Genomic DNA, 26,136 nt, shown 5'->3' on the forward strand with positions numbered 1-26,136 from the left:
AATAGGCAGATAAATATATGCACTTTAAGTGCAAGACTGTCTCAACTGAAAATGTGGACTTTATGTTGGAATTTTTCAACAATTAATAAAAAAGGAAAAAGTACATAAATCAGAGCATTTACCCTTGAAGTATCAAAAATAGTTTCAATTCCAAATCTGCAGGAAAGTCCTAAAAGGTTATGTCACATCACCAGGAATATTTCAGGAGGGGTATTGCTTTACCACCCGCCAGACTATTTTTTAACCTCACACTCAGTATGTGAACACACGACTATAAATAGTGCTAAAAAATCAGGCTCAATCTAAAACAAGGAGGATCTCAAAGCAAAACCTCTTCTGCTCAGCTGCTCGGGGTGACATAACTGTGCTGCCACTGCATGTGTCATGTCCCCCAAATTCCAGAGATCAGGGGCATCGGGATACTGATCGAAGCACTGCAACGATACACTCTGCAGCAAAAACACCTATATTTTCACTCAAATACTAAAAAAAAAAAAAAATTAAGTTTTAAAATATCCCGTAAGTTGGAATAAATGTGTGATAAGACTGTGCATTCTTAAATAGAACAGAAATGGGAAACATCCACATTAAAAACAGGAGCAGTACAGGAAAATACATATTTCTAAATAAATACGCGCAACCATGATAATCAAATATTTTGTTTTTACCTTAAATGTTGTCAAATGAGGAAGGACGACAGGCCATTTGACAGAAGAATTGTTTCTTATATTCCTGAAACTCTGTTTCTCCCCCTCTTTAATATTTAAGAAACACACACAGGTTGCCGACAACTCTTACAGAGCGGCTTGTGTTGTAGTTTTCACTTTCTCGGCTGTGAACAAGTGCATATGCGAGGGCTGGTCGTGCATGCACAAGTATGTACTTTGCCTGCATTACATAAAATCGCAGCACAACACCAAGTACATCCACTCATTCATGTGTGCCTGCAGTCCACCTCGAGGAGACTGAAAATATAAATACAAGCTGCTATTTTGGTGTGATCGCACGAACATGGCAGCTTGTGTGTTTTTTTTTTTTTTCTCTCTAACATTTTAACACTGGGCAGATTGTCTGCATTAACACACACCAAAATCAATTCTGCTCTGAAATTGCTTGTAAAATCTTCCTTCCCTAAGGAATTTCTTTTTTATTTAAGTACAAAATGGGTTTGGAGGAAATTGTATAAAAGACACCAACATTTAGGACGTCTTAAATTTATAAAGTGTGACAACCAAGTCACACTTTACAGAATACTGACAGTACTGCTCCCAAAATGGAAACTGTGGGGAAGATGGACTTTAAACAAGAAAAAAAAAAAAAAAATCAAGTTAACTTTGTAAAATCACTTCTGTATATCACTAACATACAAATAATATAGAAAAAAATTCAAACTAGTCTAATTTCAAGCTGCTTACTACATTGTAACATAATAGGTAAATTTGACCAAAACTCAGATAAAACTTATATATTATAAAAATACATGAAGGTTTCTTAATGGCATAGAAAAGAAAAAAAGTAAATATTTAGCATAGGCCATATCTAAAAGTTCACTATTAATAAAAAATAAAATGCAGACATTCATATCAGATACTAGAAAAATATGACAAGAATGAAGTATATATCGTGCTGTCCAACAGAACTTTCTATAATAGAAATGTTCTCTATCTGTGCTGTCTCATACAATAGCCATTAGCACTTGAAATGTGGCTACTATGAATGAAGACTTAATCTTAAGTTTCACTTAATCTTAATTAATTTTAAATACCCACATGAACCTGGTGGCTACCAAAGTGGACAGCATACATCTATAGCTTTAAAAAGAGAATTTTAGTAATAATGAATCCACAAAATATCAAATGACAAGCTACATTTAACAGTTACAAAGTTTGCTTAAATAGATTATGTCTAAAGTTTGGACCATAAACTATAAACAAAAGGAAGCGTTAAAATGAGAAAGTTGGATCTTTACAGATTTAACCATATCATGGAGATTCAAGTAGGAAAGAATATAATTAAGTGATGAATGAGCTGCCCGAAGTGCTAACTAACAATCCTATAATACCCAGAAACATAAAAGACCAAAAATTGAAGATGAGGACTAGCATATCCAATAGGGGATCAGATAAATTTTAAATACAGTCAAAGTTACAATTATAAAAGTAAGTTAAAGAATTTCAATCATTTAATTGAAGGGAGAGGGAAAACACATTTGAAGAAAAGATGATACTATTTGGCAATAGCTTATAAATATGTTAATTAGCAAATGATGTTATAGACACTATAAATACACTTTTAGAATAGACCTTGATAGACCAAATAACAGACTTCTTTGGCATCTACTATGAAGATGATATTTTATTCTGAACTCAATACTTCCCATCATTTTAAATTATACTGAATTTCATTTAATATTACAGCCTTTGAAGCATGGCAAAATTGGTTCGGAATGGACAATTCAAGTTCCAAATTAGAAATGCTGCAAATTGGAATTCTTTGATTTACCTTTTGATTTTCAGTTTTTCTCAATAATAAAAATGAGAACAGTAACAACCTCATTAGGTTGAGATAAAGAACAATTAATTGAAATGAATACAAATGCTTCGAGGTAAAAAAGGGTTAGTAGAATAAAAGAATATTAAAATTAGTTGAAAGAGGAGGTAATATTTAATACAGTGACATATTCAAATCAAATAAATTCAATAATGATAGCAACAGCGCAGCTTATGAGATGAAATTATCTTGTTTAAGCTCAGGCTAGAAGACTGATAATAGCATTTATTTTTTTTTTAAAGTGTGCCTATATCGCTGAAGACTGAAAATGTTAGAGATTGTTATTACTAAAATCGAACACCTGATCATGAGTGATAAGATGCACAATCAATGAGCATTTATTAAACAGTTGACTCTGTACAGTGAGACAAAAACAAGATTAGGCGCCATGCCCTCCTGGGGCTTACCGTTAGGTCTGAAAGATGAGACCTGGGCTCGTACATACTGTTTCCATTATAGCTCCAGCTATCTTGCGCTGTAACTTTTTTTTTTTTTTTTTTGGCTGTGTTCGCTATTAGATTTTAAGCTTCTTAAGGGTCCATGCCATATTTATCTTGGCATCTCCAGTGCCTGGCACCCGGAGGAGATTAATATAAATGTATTGACTCTACTGGCAGATTGAATACCCTGGCAGGTCTAAATAAATATAAGACTGAACAAAATTAAGTAATATCATCAAGAAGTTATTAAGAATATTCTACTAGAACATACAATAGGCATAAATTATTTCTAATTATAAAAACTGAAAATGCTTCATGAACAGGGTGGTGATAAACTCAGGATCTAAAGGATGAACTGTCAGGAATCCAACAGGAAGCAGGGGGTGTTAGTTGTACTCCCAAGAGGAGGAGCCAAGTAATGCAAAGCATGGAAAATGGAAAGCACAAAACCTGTTCAAGGAATAATGTCACAGCACTGGTCTAAAAGGGAACTGTGAGGGATGCCAGGTTTCTGGTTCTGCATGTAAGGAGTCTGGACGTTGCTACTCCATCCTAACAAATAAAAAGCTGAGCGGACTAAAAAATCAACAACTTTCCTTAGATCTATAAGAATAGGGAGGACACAGGGTAAACCTCTGTCCTCAAAACTGGACAGACAGACAGGGAAATACAGTGAGTAACAATTTAACCAGAGAGACTTCACAAGCAGGAACCAGGTCCTGTAATTGGAGAATTACTGGAAGCTCCGTGTAGACACTCTAAGAGTTAAAAATGCCATGTGGACCGGGTCACTGAGGGGCCTCGCAATATTGTAAGATTTACTTTCGGGAGCTTGACCAGGTTCCCATAGCAAATATCAGAGACAAATCCCCTTGGCTTCCAGCAACGAGAGGGGAAAGAAGCTATTTTGAACACAGCATTCTGTTCTTCTTCTTCTTCTTCTTTTTTTTAAATCAAGTTTATTGGGTAACATTGGTTAATACAATTATATAATTTTCAAGTGTATATTACAATTTGACATCTATATATTCTATTGTGTGTTTACCACCAAAAGTCCATATATTCGATCCCCTTTATCCACTTTACCCTCCCCCTCTATATTTGACTCCTTTTACCCCGTTTACCTTCCCTCTCCTCCCCACCTCCTATCCTCTGGTAACCACTAGTCCATTGTCCATGTCCATGAGTCTGTTTGTCCTGTTCATTTGCTGATTATCGATTTCTATCCCACATATAAGTGATATCATGTGATTTTCAGATTTTTCTGTCTTGCTTAACAAGGCCTGCCCTCAGGGGAAACTAACCAGAGCCTAACCTGCTGGGGTGTTATCAGAGCCTAACTGACCTGGGGGAGGAGAAACACCCGACTTCAGCCCATTTTAGCTGTCCTGTCCCATCTAAGAGAAGAGGGGGGAGTGTGGTAGAGGCTGAGAAACACTTGTGAAGGTCGCAGTTCAAAGGCACAGGCCCCCTCATTTTATCACATACTAAAGGCCTATTTACGGCAGTTCCTTTTACACACTACATTATGCCCAGCTATCGAGAAAAAAATTATAAGACATACCAAAAGGAAAAAAGCACAATTTGAAGAGACAGAGCAAGCATCAGAACCAGATAAGGCAGGTAAGTTAGAATTATGAGTTCAGGAATTCAAAAGAATTATGATTAATATGCTAAGAGCTCTAATGAATATAGTAAAAGCACGTAAGAACAATGGGCAATGTAAGCAGAGAGATGGAAATCCTAAGAAAAAAGCAAAAAAGAAATACTAAGGATTATAAATACTATAGCAGAAATGAAGAATGCCTCTGATGGGTTTTTTAGTAGACTAAACATGGCTGAGAAACGAATCTCTGAGCTAGAGGATAAATTGAGAGTCCTCAAAAACTAAAAAGCAAAAAGAACAAAGACTGAAAAAAATAAAGAACAGAAAATCCAAGGACTGTGGGACAACTATAAAAGTGTAACATACACATAACAGGAATATCAGAAGAAAAAAGAAAGAAACTGAAGAAGTATTTGAAATAATAACTGAGAAATTCCCCCAAATTAATGTCAGACACTAAACCACAGATCCAGGAAACTCAGAGAACACCAAGCAGGAAAAATGCCCAAAGAAATATACCTAGGCATATCATTTTCAAACTACAAAAATATCACAGATAAAATTCTTAAAGAGGAAAAAAAAACCCTTCGCTGTACAGGAACAAAGATAAAATTGCTTATTCAACTTTTCAGAAACCATGCAAGCAAGAAAAAAGTGAAGTGAAATATTTAAAGTGTTGAGAGGAAAAAAAAAAAATAAAACGAACCTAGAATTCTGCACCCTGCAAAATTATCCTTTAAAAGTAAAGAAGAAATAAAGATATTCTTAAATAGGGGATTTGTTGCAAGCAGACCTGCCTCACCAGAAATGATTTTTAAAAAGTTCTTTAGAGAAAAGTAAAATAACCTAGGTCAGAAACTTGGATCTACATAAAGGAAGAGTGTAAGAAGGAATATATGTGAATAAAACTAAACAAAAACTTTTATTTTTCTTAATTGATATAACAGATATAAGATATATATACATACATACATGTGTACATATATGCTTATATATGCTTATATATAAGTGAAATGAATAACAGAAATGATACAAAAGATAAGAAGGAGGAATTATGATTATTTTATTATATGTTATTCACTTGTGAAGTAGTATACTGTTATTTGAAAGTGAATTTGGATTAGCTGAAATGCGTTATTGCAAATTTTAGGGCAACCAATAAATAAAAGTGAAAAAGGGAATAGAACCAATATACTAAGAAAGAAGAGAAAATGGAATAATAAAACATGCTCAATTAAAACAATGAAAGGCAGAAAGAATGGAGGGCAAAAACTGGAACAAAAAACAAGAGTAACATATAGAAAACAGCAGTAGATAAAACAGATAATAATTTAAGCATATCTACAATCGCTTTGAATATCAATGACCTAGCTGTACCAATTAAAACACAGACTGTCAGCACAGATCGAAAAACAAGACCCAAGTCTATGTTGCTTATACGTTGCCTACAAGAAACACTTTAAATATAAAGACACGTGTAGATTAAAAGTAAATTGATGGGAAAAAAAATACCATGCTAACACTAATTAAACGATAAAAAAGAGCATTACATAAAGGGATAATAAAAGGATCGATTCTCTAAGAAGACGTAATAAACCTCAACATGTATGAGCCTCATAAAAGAGTATCAAACGATGTAAGGGAAAAATCTAATAAAACTGCAAAGAGAAATAAAAGAATCCTGTTTCATGGCTAGCAACTTCAACCCCCCACTATTAGAACTGGACAGATCTGGCAGGCAGATCAGTAAGGACATAGTTGAACTGAACAGCATCATCAATCAACTTCATATAATTGACATCTATACATGACTTCATCAAACAACAGAATACACATTCTTCTCAAGCTCACATGGAACATTCACAAAATAGACCACATTCTGGATCATAAAACACACCTTAACAGATGTGACAAAATAGAAATCATACAATGTCTGCCCTTAGACCACAGTGGGATTAAACTATAAATCAATAACAGAAAGATAAAGGGAAAACCCTAAAAGAGAACTGTGTGCATGTTAAGCAGTAAATCCATTCTTTTGCAGACTACAGAGTCATAGAAGGTTTAAGATTAGGCAAGTATCATGACTAAAATGTGCTTTGAGAAAACAGAGCTGTAATACAGGGATAGGATTAGAAGAGACAGGTAATAGATCCAAGAGAAAAACAAGTAAGAGACTAGTAAGTAGTAAAAAGGACCTGAAACAGCAGTAAAAATGGAACAGAACTGATGAATGTGAGAGAAGTACATATAATGATGCCCTCATTTGTATTTAAAAATATAAAATGCATATCCTCAACCTATCTACTCTTAGTCATCTTTAGTCTAAGTCAGTAACATTCCTCAACTCAGAACACTGCAATCGTTTCATCCCTAGCTGCTTCTCGAGCTTCTATTCTTACCTCCACCTTCACCAAACTATTGCAGCAGCTAGGATTATCTTTTTAGATATTAATCACCTGTTTAATATCTCCCGAGGCTTCCCATTGCAACAGAAATAAAATCCAAACTCCTTACTATGGTCTTTGGGACTGCTCATCTGGCATTTGCCCTCTTCTCAAATATTTCTTTCTTTCTATCTATCTATCTATCTGTCTATCTATCTATCTATCTATCTATCTATCTATCTATCTATCTATCTATCTATTATCTATATATCTATCTACTTACCTACCTACCTACCTACCTACCTATCTACCTATTTTTATTATTATTATTATGGTTATATTGGTTAACAAAATCCAGTAAGTTTCAAGTGTACAATTCAACAGTAAGTCATATATATATTGGATTGTATGTTCACTGATCAGATTCTCCTACTTAAGTCACTTGCTTCCCACTGTACCTGCCTTTCCTTTGTTCATCTAAATAACTGAGTTTATTTTAACTGAGGGACTTTGCACCAACTGTTCCCTCTGCCTGGACTGTTCTTCCCCTAGATCTTCACATGACTAGATTTAAAAATTTTTCACATCTCAACTCAAATATCATCTTCTCAGAGATGTCTTTTCTGATCACTGTTCCTAAAGCAGGCATCCTTCTAGCGATCCTATTACCCTTCTTTTGTCACATCAATTACCACCCTCTACAATAACCCTCATATCTACACATGCTTATTGTCTCACTCCCCCAACGCCCATCACTAAAATATACATCTTGTGATAGCACAACCTTATTTATCTTATCATCACTCTGTTACCACAATGCAAAGGATCAGTCTGGAACATAGTAGGCAATCCATAAATAGACATTAAACAAAATGAAATTCTTATCACAGATGCTAGTAAACAAATACCACTGTATGACATTTCACTGGACTGTACTTCCTTTCTTCTCCTACTGCATTATGAGCTGCTTTACAGGCTTGATTGAAAACATGAATTTTAGATCATGTAGTGCCTTATAAAGAAAGTGTATTATCTAAAGTAGTAAAATTATTCAAGCTATTCAGCTTTTATGAGTAGGCTTTAAAATAAGACCGACAATCTTATCCTACAAGCTAAGTTACTTGTCACAAAATGTATATAGAGATGGCAAGGAAACTTAATCTAAATATAGAGAGCGCCATGGAAGAGCCTTCTGGGGAAGAAGGTATGCAACCTCTTCCACCTGTGCCATGAACTATAGCTGCCTTCCCTGAATCTCTGGTTTGCCAACTTAATTAAAATGTACTAGTGGAGAAAAATTGTAAAAAAAAAAAAAAAAAAAATTAGCTATACATGTGTTTTACACACACACACACACACACTTTTATAAGAAAAATGCATAGAAAACATAAAACCAAATAGTGTCAAGAATATGGCTTTCAAGCAATAATACTTTCTAACAGAGCAAAGCAAAAATGTCTGAGCTAAGTAACCAAAATGATGAATGGGATTCTATCGCCACTTCTTATTTGGCTTCGCTATCCAGGTTTTATTTTCCCCTTCCCTTGTTTGCGATTTCTTTTAACCAACCTGGCCCACATGGCCCCTGAGTGTGTGCCTCTGCCCCAGCACCACGGTACCGCCATTTCCATTTAATAACGGTAGAGAGATTGATTGTGATCCTTCCTATTAGCCACTTAAAGCTGAAGCTGTCAAGTTTTCTAAGATAATCGCCTAGCATTTTTAAAAAAGAGATACCTTTACTGCTTAGTTAGCAATATATACCTTGCATTTTGTTTTTAGAGGCCTATTTTACTGCCGCTGATTACCTAGTTACTTAAATGATGGATAAGGAAATTTATTCTTTGTTTTATACAACAAATATTTACTGAGTACCTCCTGTGCACCAACACAATGGCGTTCTACTTTCTGAAACTCACACTGGAAAGATCAAGCACAACCACCTCATACCTCTGAAAGCAGCTTTCCTATAACTGGCTATTGGGTTAAATGAATAACTCAAGCTCATCGAAATGATCCATACCTCCCACCTCACAACCCACTACCGTTGTCAGTCATCTATGATATTTTTGTTGTACTTGGATTCATGAATCCTCTGAATTTTTTAAATTTTAAAACAAAATTTCACTTGTTAGACATGTAGAATAATCTTAATAGCAGCCCATGACATCTGGACCTGGAAAGAAATAAATATCAGAGAGCTAGAGGCCTTGACACTGTAATAGATCTAGTTGGAGTTGAACTAGGACTGGATAGACAGACAAAGCTGCAGAAGGACTTGGAAGAAGGCACCAGAGAGAACCATGACTCTGCATACACCTGGCTCATCCAAGACCCAAAGATTAAATTATATTTACTAACATGTATGTAATTGTTTAAAGTATAAATGTATCTCATTTACTATTAAAACATATACTTATTAATCTATAACAATACTCTGAGGTGATTACTATTATTTCAGTTTTAAAGGACACTGAGGAGAAAGGCACTTGTTGAAAGTAATTTGCCCAAGATTGCAGACAATGTTGCTAGAACTTACTTCAGGATCTTCCTACACAAATTCTATGTACTTTTCACCGCCTGACCCAGAAAGATGAGGTCCAATATATAAACGTTATGAATATTAACTATGTGCTAAACAAGAAACTAGTTTTTCACAAGGTAAATACTGAATAGACTGAGAGAAGATGTTGTTTGCAAACCTGAATGGCTTCAAGAGGAAGAGAAATAAGGAGGGTAGTTGTCATTTAAAAAGTAATATGGTTAAAAAGGTATTTAAAGGTGTAAAGCAAGAGATAAATTTTTCTATCAATAACAATATTATGAATGCATAATATTGTATCAAAACAACCTTAACCAAAAACATGACTTCAAATAATCATTGGAATTTAAAAAACTGATTAAATGTTATTTTAGGAGTATCAATATTATAAATATAATCATCTATTTTTAATAAGAGAGAACAGAAATCTGTTTTAAGAATAGAAAATGAGCATTATCATCAAAACTTGGCCAAAATAACCGTTATTAATAAAAGTAGAACACTGCATTCAATTAAGGCTCCCCTATGGGTTTTGCATTTTGATAAATTACAAAGAGGTAACACAAATGTGAATTATTGAAAATAACATAAATAGTTCTACGTACGTTCTATTGACATCTTGTTCAATCATTGATCGAAGTTCTTTATCTTGGAAGAATTTGTTCCATAGACTCTGAAATAGGAGAACAACCTATTCAAAATAATCTCACATCTTCGCTTGACTTTAATGATCTCAATTTAATAACTTAAATGATTAAATTTATCCTTCTCTGAATTATCATTTCGCATTGTACATAAGAAATCTGAAATTGGAATAATTTTTATTAAAACCTAATTTACTCTCAGGAACACATCCTTATTCTACCATCAATTTTTCCAGTGATGTTATTGTATGTATTTAAATTTCTTATGTTATTTATATAAAGTGAACGATATTTTTTACTATGTACCTGCTACTAGCCCTACGATAACAAAAAGTTCTACTTGGTCCCAACTTGAAGCTGACCCGAATTCCCAATACACTAAGAAAGATATGTAATGTTTTCTACAAAGCTTGGTTTTATAATTAAATAGATTTTAATGTATGTTTCAAAATGTGGATTTAAGTTTTAAAATTTACTTAACAATATTTTATGCTGCCATACCATAGTCTATATCTATAATAATTATATGTATCAGGAAAAAGAAGTGTTAATATATATGAACTAGAAAAATAATTTTCTGTTAGCAGGGAACTAGGAATTAGGAATTAGAGTTGTAATTAAGGAAGTTATACTACACCTCTAAGTAGTAATTATTCCTTGTCTTCACTAAAATATGAATGGAGATAAGCCTTTTTCCCTGTTCTTTAGAAACTTTAGTAGACTCACGACAAATAGTTTCCTTTCTTCTTGAAAGCTAGTCTACCAAGTAAACTCTCCTCTATTTTAATCATAAAGGGAGGCTTTCCCCCCAACTCCTCACTGCAATCCTTGATAGAATTGTTCTATCCTCATTTTTATAGTCTTCTATTTTGCCCTTAGTTCTAACAGAGCCTCCTGGGACTTCTCTGTAGTACCATTCCACAGAAATAGATCATAAACTTCCTACAAAACAGCAAGTATATAACATGGAATAATTTCCATCAGGTTTTAGGTGGTATAATATGTGGGGTAAAAAAACAACACAAGTTGTATGAAATAACACTGCTTTCGTGGTGATTGATAACTAGTCTGAGGAACACACTCTTACGGACTAAAGAAGTGGAGATAGGAATAAAGACAAACTTTACCCCTTCATCTTGTGAAAGGGGATTATTGATCATCAAATCTTGCTGGCCAACAACCTTCCTTGGGTTTGTGATGTGCTGGTAAAGAAAGAAAGAATACACATAAAGATCAGAGGTTACCAAACTTTATACGTAAGAAAACAATTATATTAATACAAATATGACTTACTATTTCTTTGATGTTGCTATACCATGCTCTTAATTCTTTAATTTTACTTATCCACTGACTTTTATCTTGAGGAAGAACACAAAGAAATAGCTGTCAAGAAAAAAAATGAGAACTTATAAAAATTGTATTAAGTAAAACATGAAACTATGCCAAACAGAATCACCTGAAAATTGAGCTATTGATGTTCATGGTATTTCATATTCATATCATTCATTCCAATTCTCGATAAATTATATTTGGAGATACTTAAGGTATATATATTTAGACAATTCAAAAAGTGAACAAAGACCTAAAAAACAGATCTTTAAAGCTATACCACAAAATGGAATCAACCTACCCTCCAGATTTATATTAAAAATGAACAAAAAAAATTCATTGAGGTTCAGGTATAATTCTCATTTTATAGTCTTATTAATGGGGAAGAGGAAGCATTAACAGGCACAAGGTCCAAACGGTAATTTTAAGTTTTACAATTTGTTTTAAAAGAAGTAGGTAAAGGAGAGAGGAAAACAATATTAGGACACAGCCTGAGAAGTGAAGTCATTCCTTTTACAGCAGAAAATTTAATTTACAACTGGCAGTCAGCTTATGAAAATAATAAGCATTCTTAAAAAGACAAATTTTATTTAATTTAGTTTACTACAACATTAAAATAAATCTGGATTTGAGTTTATTTTCAGCAAATGAAGGACACTAAAAGTTAAACAACAAAGAATGCCGGTGAGGCACCAATATTTGTATACAAATATTCTAGCAGCAGGTCTCCTGACTTTACTGCCTGCATCTAACAGAAGAAAAATGTATTTTAATTATTAACTCTAAATTATTAAATCTAAAACTGTCTAATACATCATGTGTTCCTTACTGTCTTTACTTGCAGACTCGGGATGCTCAATTTATGCAGATATACCCTAAAAAACTTTCAATAGAAGTCATTTTAGAAATGAGTCTAAATCTAAATTAATTCATTTTGCGAGAACATAAAGGGACAATATTTCCAAGCAATTAAAAAGATAACTGTAGATTATTACTAGTTTTGGTAACTAGTGGCCCTTTCTATCAAAAAGAGATTGACCTAATTTCCTTCTACTTCTCCTTGCTGCCCTTCGCTTTGTGTTTCCAGTAAGAGAAATATAAAAAATCTTTTCTACCTGCTATTATGAAGAAAAAAGGGAAGATGACTAAATGATGACACTTGATATAATAGGAACCTGAAAGTTAATACCCCTCTGCTTCTGCCCAGCTTCAAGGATTTCTGCAAAAGCCTCTGGGGAATGTAAGGTGTTGCTCTGAATTCTGCACCATCAACTGAGATGAAAAGACAGTTATTTCAAACGACACCTTTACCATCAGCAGTTATTCAGAACTAAGGTGGTTGAACCTTATCAGTAAACACCCTATGAACAATAAACATGGATGGCCAAAAATGGGCAGTGAATTCTCTTGGAAAATTCAGTGATCCCCTGCTTGGGTAATCTTCAAGGGCATCAGGTAATGTGTTGACATACTGCAACCACAAACTGTAAATAAATATTTTCTCCTTACCTTCCAGCAAACGCTGCGGAACCTGCTGCTTCTCAGCTGCCCATTAATCCCCTTCTGTCTTATTGTTGCCAAGTAATTGTTGTTTACAAATAGTTCTTCCCATTCTTTCCTACATGCAAGAAACCAAAGCATGGGGATCCTTTTGTTAAAATTCTTCTGCTTGGAGAGAAGTGCTACAGGAAATTAATTTTAAATAAGTCTAAGAAATGCAACTTTAAAAACGTATATATTGAGTTGTGTACTGTTTCTGAACGCATGGCTGTCTTTTTGGACAGAGTTCTTCTGTAGATTTAATGAATATGTAGATCGCTATAATTATGCCAGCTACTGAAATTCATACTGTCTATGGAGGCTATTCCATTTCCTCTGAAATGCTGGTAGTGCAGTTCAGTGAATAGACAAGAAAAAAATGAATATTAATGTAAGCTTATGACTGCTTTAGCCATTGACAAAGACATACCTGCTCCAAAAATACACAACAAAAAAGTGTATTGTTGATTATACTGGTTTCTCACATGAAATATCTGTTTAAATGAACCCATTTCTCTTTAATGTCAGGCTGGGCAGTTAAATATAATAGAAGACTACTTTCTTTAACTTTTAGGGCTATTTACTATTGAAATCTCTGCAACTTCTTTCTACATGATCAGTTTTAAAATTTTAACAGGTGCAGGCAAATTTGAAAAAAAATCAAAAAATTAAAAAGCCTCACTGTAAAAACTGTTAAAGGCAAGCTTGAGTACCTTGCAGTACCTATGGCTGAGTAGATAAACAACTGAAATATGCCTCCCAGGCACGCAGGCACCAGGGGCCTAACACCTGTGCCTCATTAATATACAAGTAAATCTGCTCTACTGGGAAACAATTGGAAATTAATTGTCCCAAACCATTTACTGAGTTTGAATAAAGGAAGTAGACCTATATTCACAGCATTTTGTACCAAACTAAACATCAAGAATCATTTGTCAACAGTTGAGGCTACTAAGTACAGCTTTATAAAATATCTCTCAGATTTCTTAATGCCACAATAAACTTATGATTAAAAATTTTTTATTGAAGCTAAAACCCTAGCAATCTCTTCAGAGTCTTCCTCAAAAGAAAGTCTCTAAAAGCCTTCCACATATACACACAGCAGTTGTCATGGGCCGGCCTTACACACTATGTTATTTTGGAGCCAGAAATATAACCGATTGTACACTCCAAGTTCAAAAAACAGATTGTGGAGCAAGCTGCATCTTCTCCACAGAGTTTTCCAGCAGTGTTACGAAGGCAAGGGCATGTTCCCTATTGCCACCAGCAGAACTTCCAGCTGCAGCCCTGTAGGCTGATCCCCAATCACGCCAAGCCTCTGCCAGTAGGGCCTTGTGGGTAAGTATGCTAAGTGGGACACGCGCTCAAGAAGTGTACACTCCTAATACCACTCCATGTAAACTTCCTATTCTCATCACTCCTTTCATAAGAGAAAATAATAGTTCATTTTTACTTTAATTTATATTTGTATCATTAATGAAACTGAACATTCTTCATGCTTTTGGGTCATTTTATTTCTTCTTTTTTAAAATATATATATATTTTTTTGTCTTTTGTCTATTTTACGTGGTACAGGATAGTGGTTAAGAAAACAGACATCAGGACCACAACCCTGGGATCAAAAAACAATTATGCATTCAGAAACAGTATACAGTTTACTAACTACTTAACCAACTATGCAAGCCCGGGCATTATATAACCTCCCTGTGCCTCCGTTTCCTCATTTGTAAAATGGAATAATAGTAATAGCATCTACCTTCAAAATGCATGATAGGCCCTCTGAAGGGTGCCCAGAATATCATAACACTCAGAAAATTAATATTATTGTTAATAATATTATAATACTGCTCTTATTATTGTGTGCCTTATTATTGGTTTCAAGAGAAGAGTTTTTCAGATTAAAGACAACATACCTTTGCCTGTCATATATATGTATTTCCTAACCCAATCATAGATTTTCCTACATACTGAATCTTTTAACATTTGTTTATAATACAAAACTAACATTATTTTCTCTCGATGCTCTTTCCATTGTTTTCATGCTTAATTCTTAGCCACTCCATGTTCAAAGAAATATTCACTGAAATCTTAGGGTTTTTTTTTTTTTTAATCGCTATAGTCTATTTGTATTACCTATAATATTTTAAATACATTATCCATTTCTCAACAATTTCACATATATTTATTATCCATCTCTCATATTCAAGTTTTGTTTTTATCAGTTTTTAGTAATACTCAAAGATCAGATGAGCAAAGAGTACATAGAAAATTACAGGAATACATCTCAGAAACTGTAAGTATATTTAAATAGGTTGTGACCTGTGAACAAAGCACAGATTTCAAACGTATTTTGAACCCAAGAGATTTCATAACTCATGAGAGACCATCCCGTTCCATGGCCTGAAAACCCCAATACGTTCCAGATAAGAGGGAGAACTGTGAGATTAAGACTCCCCCAGCCTATCCCCAAATCAGCTTCTATTCAAAGGTACCAAGACACTGTAAAAGCAGACACAGCTGGTGGCTAGATTCACTGCCATCTTGTCAAGTTAAGCAGCCTTTTAAGGTCAAGTTACATGCTACTTATGTAATGAAGGATAATCATTTGTTAGCTTAAATAAGATCCTGTGCCTTGATTACAGTGTTGGTAAAGAGAAAAGGAGACTGAGGCTTGTTAAATGGAAACATTATCTCTGAAATTCACAATCATTTAAATTTATTCATAGGTACTTATAGTTCCAATTAAGGTATAACATTGCAAATTGATGAAGAGCTCTAACAACAGAGCAACATAAAGGCCACAAGATAATCTATTGATTGTCTTTCGTTATTAATAAACTGTGACGCAGAGTATGCATAATAAACATTTACTTAGTGCCTACTGTGTGCTTAACACTCAGAGATATTTTTTAAAAAGCATAAAGTTAAGTGAGTAGATGTATGTGCAAACCAATAATGAGTGATTCAGGCAAAGCACTCGGGTAGTACAGAGGAGGGAGGAATAGTTTTATACCTAAAAATTAAAATGCAGTATAGAAAAAAATAAATAGTAGTGCCATTGGCACTGAAATGCTACATCAAAGAACTGAGCTGTCAGAGGTTCAGCAGATCCTGAAGGGCAAAATGTTGAAAAGTTTAGTCCTTTTGAGGGGAGCTGGACTACTGAACTCGAGCGAAGACATGTGAAAAAATAAGTATTGAAGTGTCAGTGTTAACATTGTTCAGTTAACAAATATAAAGGAAAGGTATTTGCTAAACTGTCTTACATAAAAAATATATACAGTGTGCCTATAAATGCAAAAATCTGGCAATGATGCTATAAAAATATCATTATTTTTTTAGGTGAGGCAACCCTTGGTTGACCTCATAGATTGCAAGGACCTTTGTCAGGTTACAATGCCTTATTTTTAATTTTTTTTTATGCCTGCAGCACCTGGTCTTCACCACCTTTAACCTCTAAACAACCTTCGCAAGGTGTGTATTTTTAACCCTCTTTATAAATGAGGAAACTAAGGCTCAGAACAATTACACATGTTGTCAGAAGAAACGATAATTAGGAAGAACATCTTCCTAAAGCAACATGGAAGACAACACCAAAGGGGAACGTGATACTGCGGACTTCGAAGACATACGTGGCCTCTGGCAACGAGGCAAGATAGAGACACGAGCCTGTATGCTTTCTTTCTTAGGTTTTTAGTTTTTGAACATCAAGTCCAAGAGTATAGAAAAAAAATTTTCATCGGTTAGACTGGGAAGGTAAGTCAATGCTGCTGTGAGTGGTTAGGGACAATACTGGACATTTAGAGGTACAGATGCCTCAAATGGCACAGGTTAGAGATCTGGACCTTGAGGACTCTCTTGACATAGCACTAGCGCCATCTAGTGGCAACTACTCTACATCGCAGGCACTGGGTCATTGAAAACATAACCAGCGTCTCAGCAGGAGGGGCAGAGGTGAGCTGGTTTCATTTCTCAGGCCAGTGTTAATGAATTACTTGTGGCTGCCTTGGAAGCATTGTGTTGAGAAAGATTCTGAGCCTAACTCCTCAGGGAACATTGTGACTGATTAAAATGTCGGCCATAGGTGCTGCAATCATTTCTAAGTAAATGAAATCAACTTTTGCAGCAGAAATTGACACCTTCCCACTAAGACCTACTTAGATAAACCTCCTGCAATGTTTTTTTTTTTTTTCATGGAAATCAACTAGGATATGCAGTGAATAAATAAAGCTGATGATCATAAGAGAATATATATTTCTAATTATGTATTTTAAGGTAGTATTTTCCCAAGATACGCACATAAAATCAGTATGAAAACTAGCTAGAATCTTCTAAATATAATTGTTTAAATACTTTTGTAACCTGAATAATGCATAAGTAACTTAATTATGTGGCAATTCTGGACTAGAAAATTTCTGAATCATTGTCCCAAATGATAGCATTTTATATTGTAAGTGATGAGTTCAATCCCAATTCCAGGCATTGGGATTGGAAAGACTATCTCTATAGGGCTAACTTAAGAAACCCGAATACCACAGCAACTGAAAGAAGCTCAGAGACTATTATATAGTCTAGTACTTAGGATCTTCAATACTTGGTTAAGAGGTGCTGCTTTGGTTTTTACTGATAATGCAAGTGCTGAATGCAGAGAAGGAATTGTCACTCTGGGGAAGCTCAACAAGTCACAGGCAGTAGGAGAGGAAAGAGGGAGGACATATATTTCTGGCTATCAGGGAAGTATCATACGGGGGAAGTGTGGCAGAGGAGTTCTCAGAGATGACCGCATAGTTTACAAAGTTGGCCAGCCATCCACAATCATCTCATTTTCGAGATTTATCTCATTGTCGAGATTTGACTAGAGTAAGAGTAGTACCAAAAGCCAGGGCAGGATAAAGGTGATTTTGAAGCAGGATAAGATTAGAAGTAGATGGGTAGAATATTTGAAGGTGAAGAAGCATAAGGTTAAGAAAACTGAACCTGATGCAAAAAGGTTTATACAATTTTGTAATCCTAAAGTGCATGCCAATATTTGAAAAATTGCCTTATTAATTAGAATATTTGCTTTATCAAATACAAAAGAAAAATAATGAATTTTTAATCTGTTTCTAATCTGCACAGAAGCATAGTAGTGAAAGATTTCTATTAAGAAAGGACTGTACCATAATTCCAATATTCCATATAACATGTTAAAGGTATGATTTAAAATACTATTCAAATAGAATAAGGAACATCTAAAGTAAAAATCAATAGAAATATGAGAAGTGTAAATTAGGTATGTCAGCATCAGACTGCAGTGTGGCACCAGATATGGGTAAGCTACAACATTAGGACTGCAGGTGCCAAGATCAACCAGATAAACACTGATGTTATCTATAATTACCTCATTTTTAGCTTAAATCACAGGTAATGAGGGAACTCAGAGACTCTAAAAGGCAATTAGAAACTGTACTGGCTTTTTTGCTTCCTGTATCAGGAATTTTTAAAAACTTACTTGTATTTAAAGCTTTTTCCCCCCTCCATAATGAAACATCAGGGCATATCACTTATACATATATAAATAAATATAAAAACAGAATGTACAATTGCTCATAAGCTTAAAATGGATTTTTTCATATGTCTTCATACAAAATATGTTCTCATATGATGAGGTTCCAGTGAAACAGAGGCAATATAGTTTTGTGTATGGTATGTTAAAAGTAATTTATGATGGTGGTTTGAGTCAGGTTAGGACTTAACTTTGAATTGAGAAATCTTGAGCCTCCACCTCAATATCCACGAGGACGCAAAAAATGGAGTTAGCAAGAGTTTTGCATTGTAAGATACATATATTTTTAAATGTATTATTTTCCTCAAAATGTAGTTTTAAAAACTTCTAAATTCAGGGTTATATTAAAGTAGTCGAACTCAACAAACATACTTCTAGAAAATGAATCAAGAAAAACTATATCATAAGGCTATAAAAATTAACTACATAATAAACATCAATATATTACTAATCAAAGGGTCAACATTTAGAAATGAGGTGGGGAAAGGATCCTGCACTAGACAATCTATATGAAGTTGTCCAAAATGAGTATCTTTTATATTCCATGTTTTACTGACGTTTCTTATATAACTAATAAGGGACAATCCCCTTCTTCCAGACACTTCCCTGAAGATTTTCCCCACCTGCTTCTCAATCACATCCCACCTTATTTATCTTGATATCTGTAGTAACTAGCATGAGCTTGACATCTAACTTCCTACATGATAAATTTGCCACACAGTCTGTAATGCAAGCAATACTGTAAGGGAGATACTTATAGAACTGAGAATAAATTATTTGCCAGTAATTTAGAAATAGGCATTTATTTGGAAAAATCTGACATCCTAATTAAAAGTCAATCCTATCACTTAGCAGTGGTCCCCAACCTTTCTGTCACCAAGGACCGGTGCTCCTATGAGAATCTAATGCCTGATGATCTGAGGTGGAGCGGAGGCGGTGATGCTAGTGCTGGAGAGCGGCTGCAAATACAGATGAAGCTTCACCTGCTGCTCTCCTCCTGCTGTGTGGCCTGGTTCCTAACAGTCCACGGACTAGTTCTGGTCCGCAGCATGACGGTTGGGGATCCCTGTCTTAAAGCATTACTTTCCAAGATTCAGTTGACTCATACAGTACTGTACATCCAGAAATAAATGTACTCTTGAAATATTTTCTCTCAAAAAGATTTAAGTAGCTTATATTTTAACCGGATCCATCATTCATTTAATAACCTCTAGATCAACACTGTCCGACAGAACTTTCCAAGGTAACAGAAATGTACTGTACCTAACTGTACAATATGTGATATGAATCACTAATCATATGTGGCTACTTACTAAGCAGATGAAATATGATTATTGCAATTAAAGAACTACATATTTTATTTTACTTTAATTAATCTAAACATAAATTTAAATAGGCTCATGTGGTTAGTGGTTCTCATATTGTATGGCAACTCAAAGTGTTTTAAGGATAATGGACCATTCATATATACATTCAATTTTCAAAATAACTTTAAAGGTTCAAGGGATATGAAGATAATTATACACATAATACATACATATAGTGCTATTGGGAAAGAACATATACATATGTTAAAAGCTAAATAACATAGGTGGTTAGAAAAGTCAAGATAATTCTGTAGGCGATGTAGCACAGCATATAATTAATTCTAAATGAATAGTGCTATTAATAAGATCAGACATAAATATAATAGGTTATTCTAATCTTTTCTGCTACCATCTCATTGCCTCTCCCTGTCTGTTTCTGTTTGTTTCTACCATCATTCTTCATCCTACATCGCTCTTCTCTCTCTCTGCCCCCCCCTCTCTCTCACACACGCACACACACACACACACGTACGTTAGGAAAGCAAGTCTTTAGTGATGACAGTGATACATCTATAAGTTATCAAAAATGATTAATGCTGGAAAGAACCAGACACAAGATTTGGATGATGAGCCTAATACAACAATACTCAGTAATAGATTGGCTCAAAGATCCAGGACATGGTCATTTTAAATGAAGATAAATGGGCTATGTGATAAAATAAACTTTAGTTTTAGGACAATATGTAGTTTATAATTTGTTTGGATTAATGTGACTGGGAAAACAATTTTGCATGGGCCTCCAAAAAGGTAAGAAAATATCCCCAACCTAAGGACTACTAGAAAATCTCACTCATTTATAATTAAAAAGAAAAAAAATCAATAAAAAAAAATGCTTAAATGTCGCATTTACCCAGTATGATGAAAAGGCAATGTATGTCATTTAAGTGACTTTTTCTCAACACAAAAATGTTGAAAGTATCAAAACATTTTTAAGCCAAAGGAGTCTGTGTCCTGATATAGTATATATTTGGAAAATGCATGTCTATTTGCCCCTATATTAAATAACTCCACACTGCTTTGCTTTTGGAGTTTTCCATCCAGTTTTTAGTGGCATTTCTCTCATGACCATCTTTGTCAGGCTGTCAGCTACCAATTTGTATAATGATTATATATTAGCTTTTAGAAATTCTAAATCTACACCCGTCCGACATTTGCTCAGACTAATTTGCCTTTTTAAAAATAAAGACAACAAACTGGACTTTAAGCTGTTATACATTCTATCTTCACTAACTTAATATCACAAATTATGATAATATTTCTTAATTTAAAATATGAGAAATAAGTGGAAGTAGAGTAAGGACTGAAAGGGCTCTCCTGTGACTAAATGTACTTTAATGAACAAATTTTTTGGCCATTCTAATATTTCCACCTTTTCTAAGTTTTCGATTATGTTTTAGTTGGTTGACGCTATGAGAAACTGATGTGTTACTGTATATCCAAAGAAAAAGGTAGGAAATCCCTTTCTTTAACAGTGGTTTTGAGGGTATGGGACAGGGGGCTGGGGGAAACACATCAACAAAGAAACCAGGGTGCAGAGACCTTCTCTGAGTCTGCAGTCTGCTTCCCAGGTAGGCTAGGACAACAGTGAGAGCAGTATTTTTCTTACTGATTTTTTAAAATTTGTTCTGCATCACAGAGGAGGATGAACCATTTCCTCGTGACCCCCTTGCCCAAATTCAATTATATGTCATAAAGAGCCTGTATCGGGCAGAAGTATTCCTCCACTGCTGAAATTGTATATTATTTGAAAGTTCATCTACTTCAAAAGAATCCGAATCTAGTCCTGACTTCGTAAAAATGCTTCTTGTTATTTTGTTATTTGCTAGTCTGATATCCATACGCTCAGTAATTCAGATATTCCTAAATGCATGCCACGAAAACTTAATTGTATGACCACAGCCATTTTTATATGAACCAAAGAGGTGTGTCCATAAAGCTGTTACTTTATGGAAACATAGAGCGCTACTGTAAAACTTAAAATTAGCACCATAAGAAAATGCACATTTTTTCTACAGTCTTTAAAAATATTACGATTAAGAATGGCACCTAGCAATACAGAGGTAGGAAAACTGGGTTCCTTCTCCAGGGGTCCATCAGCAACCCAGGTGGCAATGGGCAAAACAGGGATCAGAGCCACATTAAAAATGCTAAACAGTCCACTTTAGCTTTATTTATATATCCCGTGCCCCCCCACCCTCTCCCAAATCTTTCCTGTGGACAAACAGCCCCTGTACAATCTACATGGTCAGAATACAAAGGAGAGAAGCAGCCTCTGGGTGTGGCCCTGTGGTAAACTGGGGAGGGCAAACAAACAGCAGTGGTTACTTTGGAGATTACAAATTTATTCTTTTGGACTGAACAAAATCCAGATAACAAGAGGTCTGTGCCTGGTTCAATGACAGTGGAGCTTTCCTGCTCAAGAGAACTGTAAGGTCTAGAAGCACATTAAAAACCTGTAATTAGGGCTCAGAGATGATGGTGTTCAACTATTCTGTTTTGCTTCAAATGGGCTGAGAGACTTGGGCATGTCATCTGAATTACTTTCCTAATCTGAACAAGTGGCTTGAAATACAATCTTTGAAACTCCTTGAGAATATGTCAACCAGACTAAACTACTATATCTATCTCAGAACATTGCATCTATAATCATGGAATGAAAACTGTGTCCATATGTTCAGATGATACTAGGACGTCTTTTAAATTTAAATATTCCCTCATTAGCAGGCTACTTTTTATTCCATAGCTGTTTTATCAATTTCCCTATATTTCTAGGCACATAATATTCATTTTCAATTGTATCATTATCAACTATTTCCTATAATTTTGTGTAATTTAAAGATACATTTTCAACTCTCAGTTAAATTTTTTGATCACTGATTCAAATACATAAAACACTATGATATACAGACACCTCAAACTTTACTACTGTCAAAATAACAGTTCATGCAAAGTAATAGTATTACAATGAAACAGATATACGTAAATACCCATGTTGTGTGGGTCTCTTTAGCTATCTTTATAGGTAAGGGTATAATTTTGTCACCGACAAATATAAGGCCAATTAAATCTTTCCATTCTAATAGTGCAAAAAAAAAAAAAAAGTGAATGCATCGTTAAAGAGTAGAAAATGAAGATTGTCTTTGTTCATATTGTTCACCTCACATGAACTCTGTAGACTATCCAGTAAACATATCTTCCTGCTAACCACCACCCACCACTCCACTCCTCAGTTTAAACTGCTCCATCTGGTATTCCCCGAGTTCTTGGTAAAATGCCCCCACTGCAAAACCAAGCACGATCTACGTCAGTTGTTTCCATGTTTGTCTTCCCTCCTAGATCATGAGGACACTGGGACAGGGTCTATTTTATTCCTCTTTGGGTCTTGGAGCTTTAGCATCCTGGCTTGCCTATAATGGGCGCATAATAAAGATTTGCAGAATGATTGAGATATGTTAGCTCTCTTGAACCAAAAATAAATTTTTTACATATATATATAAAAACACATGTTTATTATATGTAATATATAAATCTATATATACATATTTTAATCTGGATTAAAATGAAATAAAAAATCAAATTACTAACCAGTGACACTTTCTCCCAAAAGGTAAAGTAATTAATCTGATTTAGAAAACAAATACTGACTACCAATTTCTGTTAAGTATTGTATAAAAATTTCACCCTTACACTATATCTTTGAAATTAAAAGCTGTCCATTAAATTAAAAAAATCAGAAATTAAGCATTACATAGAATTAACAAGATAACTATAAAGCAGACCAATATATCAATAGCATGCTGTTTGTAAAACATTTAAAAAGATATAGAACTTTCCAACTTTAAACTCTATTCCATGCATTATTATTTTTTTTCAAATTAAAGATCCAGCAACACACTTCAACATCATTGGCAAAATATTTTATTGACTTTGTCAATTTCACTACCATACCAAAAAAATCATGGCATGCTAATATAAATTACAAATTCACTTACAAAAACTCACAGGGCTGACATGAGCACCTTTCCGCTGAGAACACCAGGGGTAAATGGAAGTGTGTCCAGGGGAAGGGGCTCATTGCTGGCAGCTGAACAGCTGATCCTCATATTACAAAAACATGCCTGTCTTTTCAAAGATAAACGTTTACACAGTCTTTACATGACTAAAGCGTGCAGCTGACAGTGTAAATAAACAAATGTGAAAAAAATTTTCCCGTAAAGCCTGGCTACAGGTAATAAAAAGGGATCGCAGAGGCTTCTGAAGGAAAGGAACTCAAACTGAAACATGTACGCTCAAGTCAGTTTGGGTTATGTTAATTTAAGGCTGTACAGTCATATGTCACTTAATGATGGAGATCTGTTCTGAGAAATGCATCCTTTGGCAATTTCCTCGTTGTGCAAACATCAGAGAGTGTTTTTACACAAATCTAGATGGCATAGCTTCCTACACACTCAGGCTATATGATATAGCCATGGCTCCTAGACTGCAAACCTGTATAGCATGTTACTGTACTGAATACTGTAGACATCTGAACACAATAGTATTTGTGTATCTAAAAATATTTAAACATAGAAAAGTTACCATAAAAAAGTACAGTACAAAATTTTTTTTAAATGGTACACCTGTATAGGGTATACACCAGGAATGGAACTTGCAGGCCTGGAAATTGCTCCGAGTGAGTTAGTGACTAGGTGGTGAGTGAAGGTGAAGGCCATCATTGTACACTACTGTGCACTTTAAAAACACTGTGCACACTTAGGATACACTAAATTTATAAATCTATATATTTCTTTCTTCAATAATAAATTAACTTTAGCTTATTTTAACATTTTTTACTTTATAGATTTTTAATTTTTTTAACTTTCAACTCTTGTAATAATACTTAGCTTAAAACACATATAGTACTTCTGTACATAAATATTTTCTTTCCTTATATCTTTATAAGGTTTTCTCTATTAATTTTTTTTTTAACTTTTTAATCTTTTTTGATAAAAACTAGGACAAACACACACATCAGCCTAGACCGACACTGGGTCCGGGTCGTCACCATCACTGTCTTCCACCTCCACCTCTCGTCCCACTTTAGGTCTTCGGGTGCAGTAACACGCATGAAGGTCTCATTTCATGTGACAGCAATGCCTTCTTCTGGAATACTTCCTGAAGGACCAGCCTGAATCTCTTCTTGAGGAGGTGCCATTCTTTTTAGAAACATGTGGTTTGCTAGCTTTCTTTTTTTCATCATAGATTTGCTTGTAAGCAGATAACTCACCATGAACATTCCTCTCTATCAATAAAAACTTTTTAATGTCGGGGTCATGTTTTCAAACCTTTTAAGGAACTTGTTGAGTTCTGCAAAAGCTTCTGCTAAAACGTGCACTGTGAATTTTCTTGGGGTTCTTGCTTTGCTTCTCCTACGCTTTCCTTTTCTCTTACCTCTTCTTTAGCTATGAGATCCTGATCTGGTTCCAACAACTTCTCATTAGTCAATTCCTCAGGAACCTCCTCTAGGAGCTCCTCAATATTATCGTCTTTCACACCTAGGTTTAAGTTGTTTGCCATCTGAACCACAGTCTTGTTGATTTTTGCAACCTCCTCATCCTTGAAAAACCCTCTGAAGTCACGGAGGAACATCTTAAGTGTCTTCTTCCAGATTCATACACACCTTGGTGACATCGCCCCAACCTTAAGCAAGGTTCTTGATGCAGTCACAGATGCTATACCTTTTTGTAGAATTGTATCAGTATCTTCTTAGTGTCTTCTTCAGCAATAGCCTGGGCAAAGTTGCTCATCAGGCACTAGGCTTTAAAAGTTGTTAAAACTTTTTGATCCATTGGTTGGATCAAAGAGATGGCATTTGGAGGGAGAAATGTCACTTTAATATTGGATGAAGATCACCAATAAAAAGGGGATTATAGGAGCATTATCAATAATAAGCAAAATCTTGAATGGTATGTTATTCTTCAAACAGTACTTCTCCATTTCACTGGCACATCTTGTAAAAGAAGCTGGGTCATCTGTGCCTTCTTATGGCTCCTGTAATATCTGGGGCAATGTGTACTTTATTGATATACCTGAAGGTTCTAAGGCTCTGACTGTGCAAGATCATAAAGGATTTGAATTTGTGGCCTACAACCTGGCCTCTAAGGAAGACTATCATCTTGTCCTTAAATACCTTGAAGCCTAGCACTGA

At 34.7% G+C, this 26,136-nt stretch overlaps 1 protein-coding gene across 6 annotated transcripts in view; it reads right to left on the reverse strand.

The window, feature by feature from the left end:
• TBC1D5 (TBC1 domain family member 5) overlaps positions 1-26,136 on the reverse strand; it is a 463,234-nt gene that overhangs the window by 198,504 nt on the left and 238,594 nt on the right. For all 6 annotated transcript variants that reach the window (XM_016129299.2, XM_016129292.2, XM_016129294.2 and 3 more), the window contains 4 exons: positions 13,008-13,116; positions 11,463-11,552; positions 11,297-11,371; positions 10,131-10,198 (listed from right to left, as the gene is read on the reverse strand). In XM_016129299.2, the coding sequence (XP_015984785.2) occupies positions 10,131-10,198; positions 11,297-11,371; positions 11,463-11,552; positions 13,008-13,116 (342 nt within the window). The remainder of the gene's footprint in view (positions 1-10,130; positions 10,199-11,296; positions 11,372-11,462; positions 11,553-13,007; positions 13,117-26,136) is intronic.

The sequence above is a fragment of the Rousettus aegyptiacus genome, unplaced genomic scaffold (genome assembly GCF_014176215.1).
Source record: "Rousettus aegyptiacus isolate mRouAeg1 unplaced genomic scaffold, mRouAeg1.p scaffold_m13_p_4, whole genome shotgun sequence".
Classification (NCBI taxonomy): domain Eukaryota; kingdom Metazoa; phylum Chordata; class Mammalia; order Chiroptera; family Pteropodidae; genus Rousettus; species Rousettus aegyptiacus.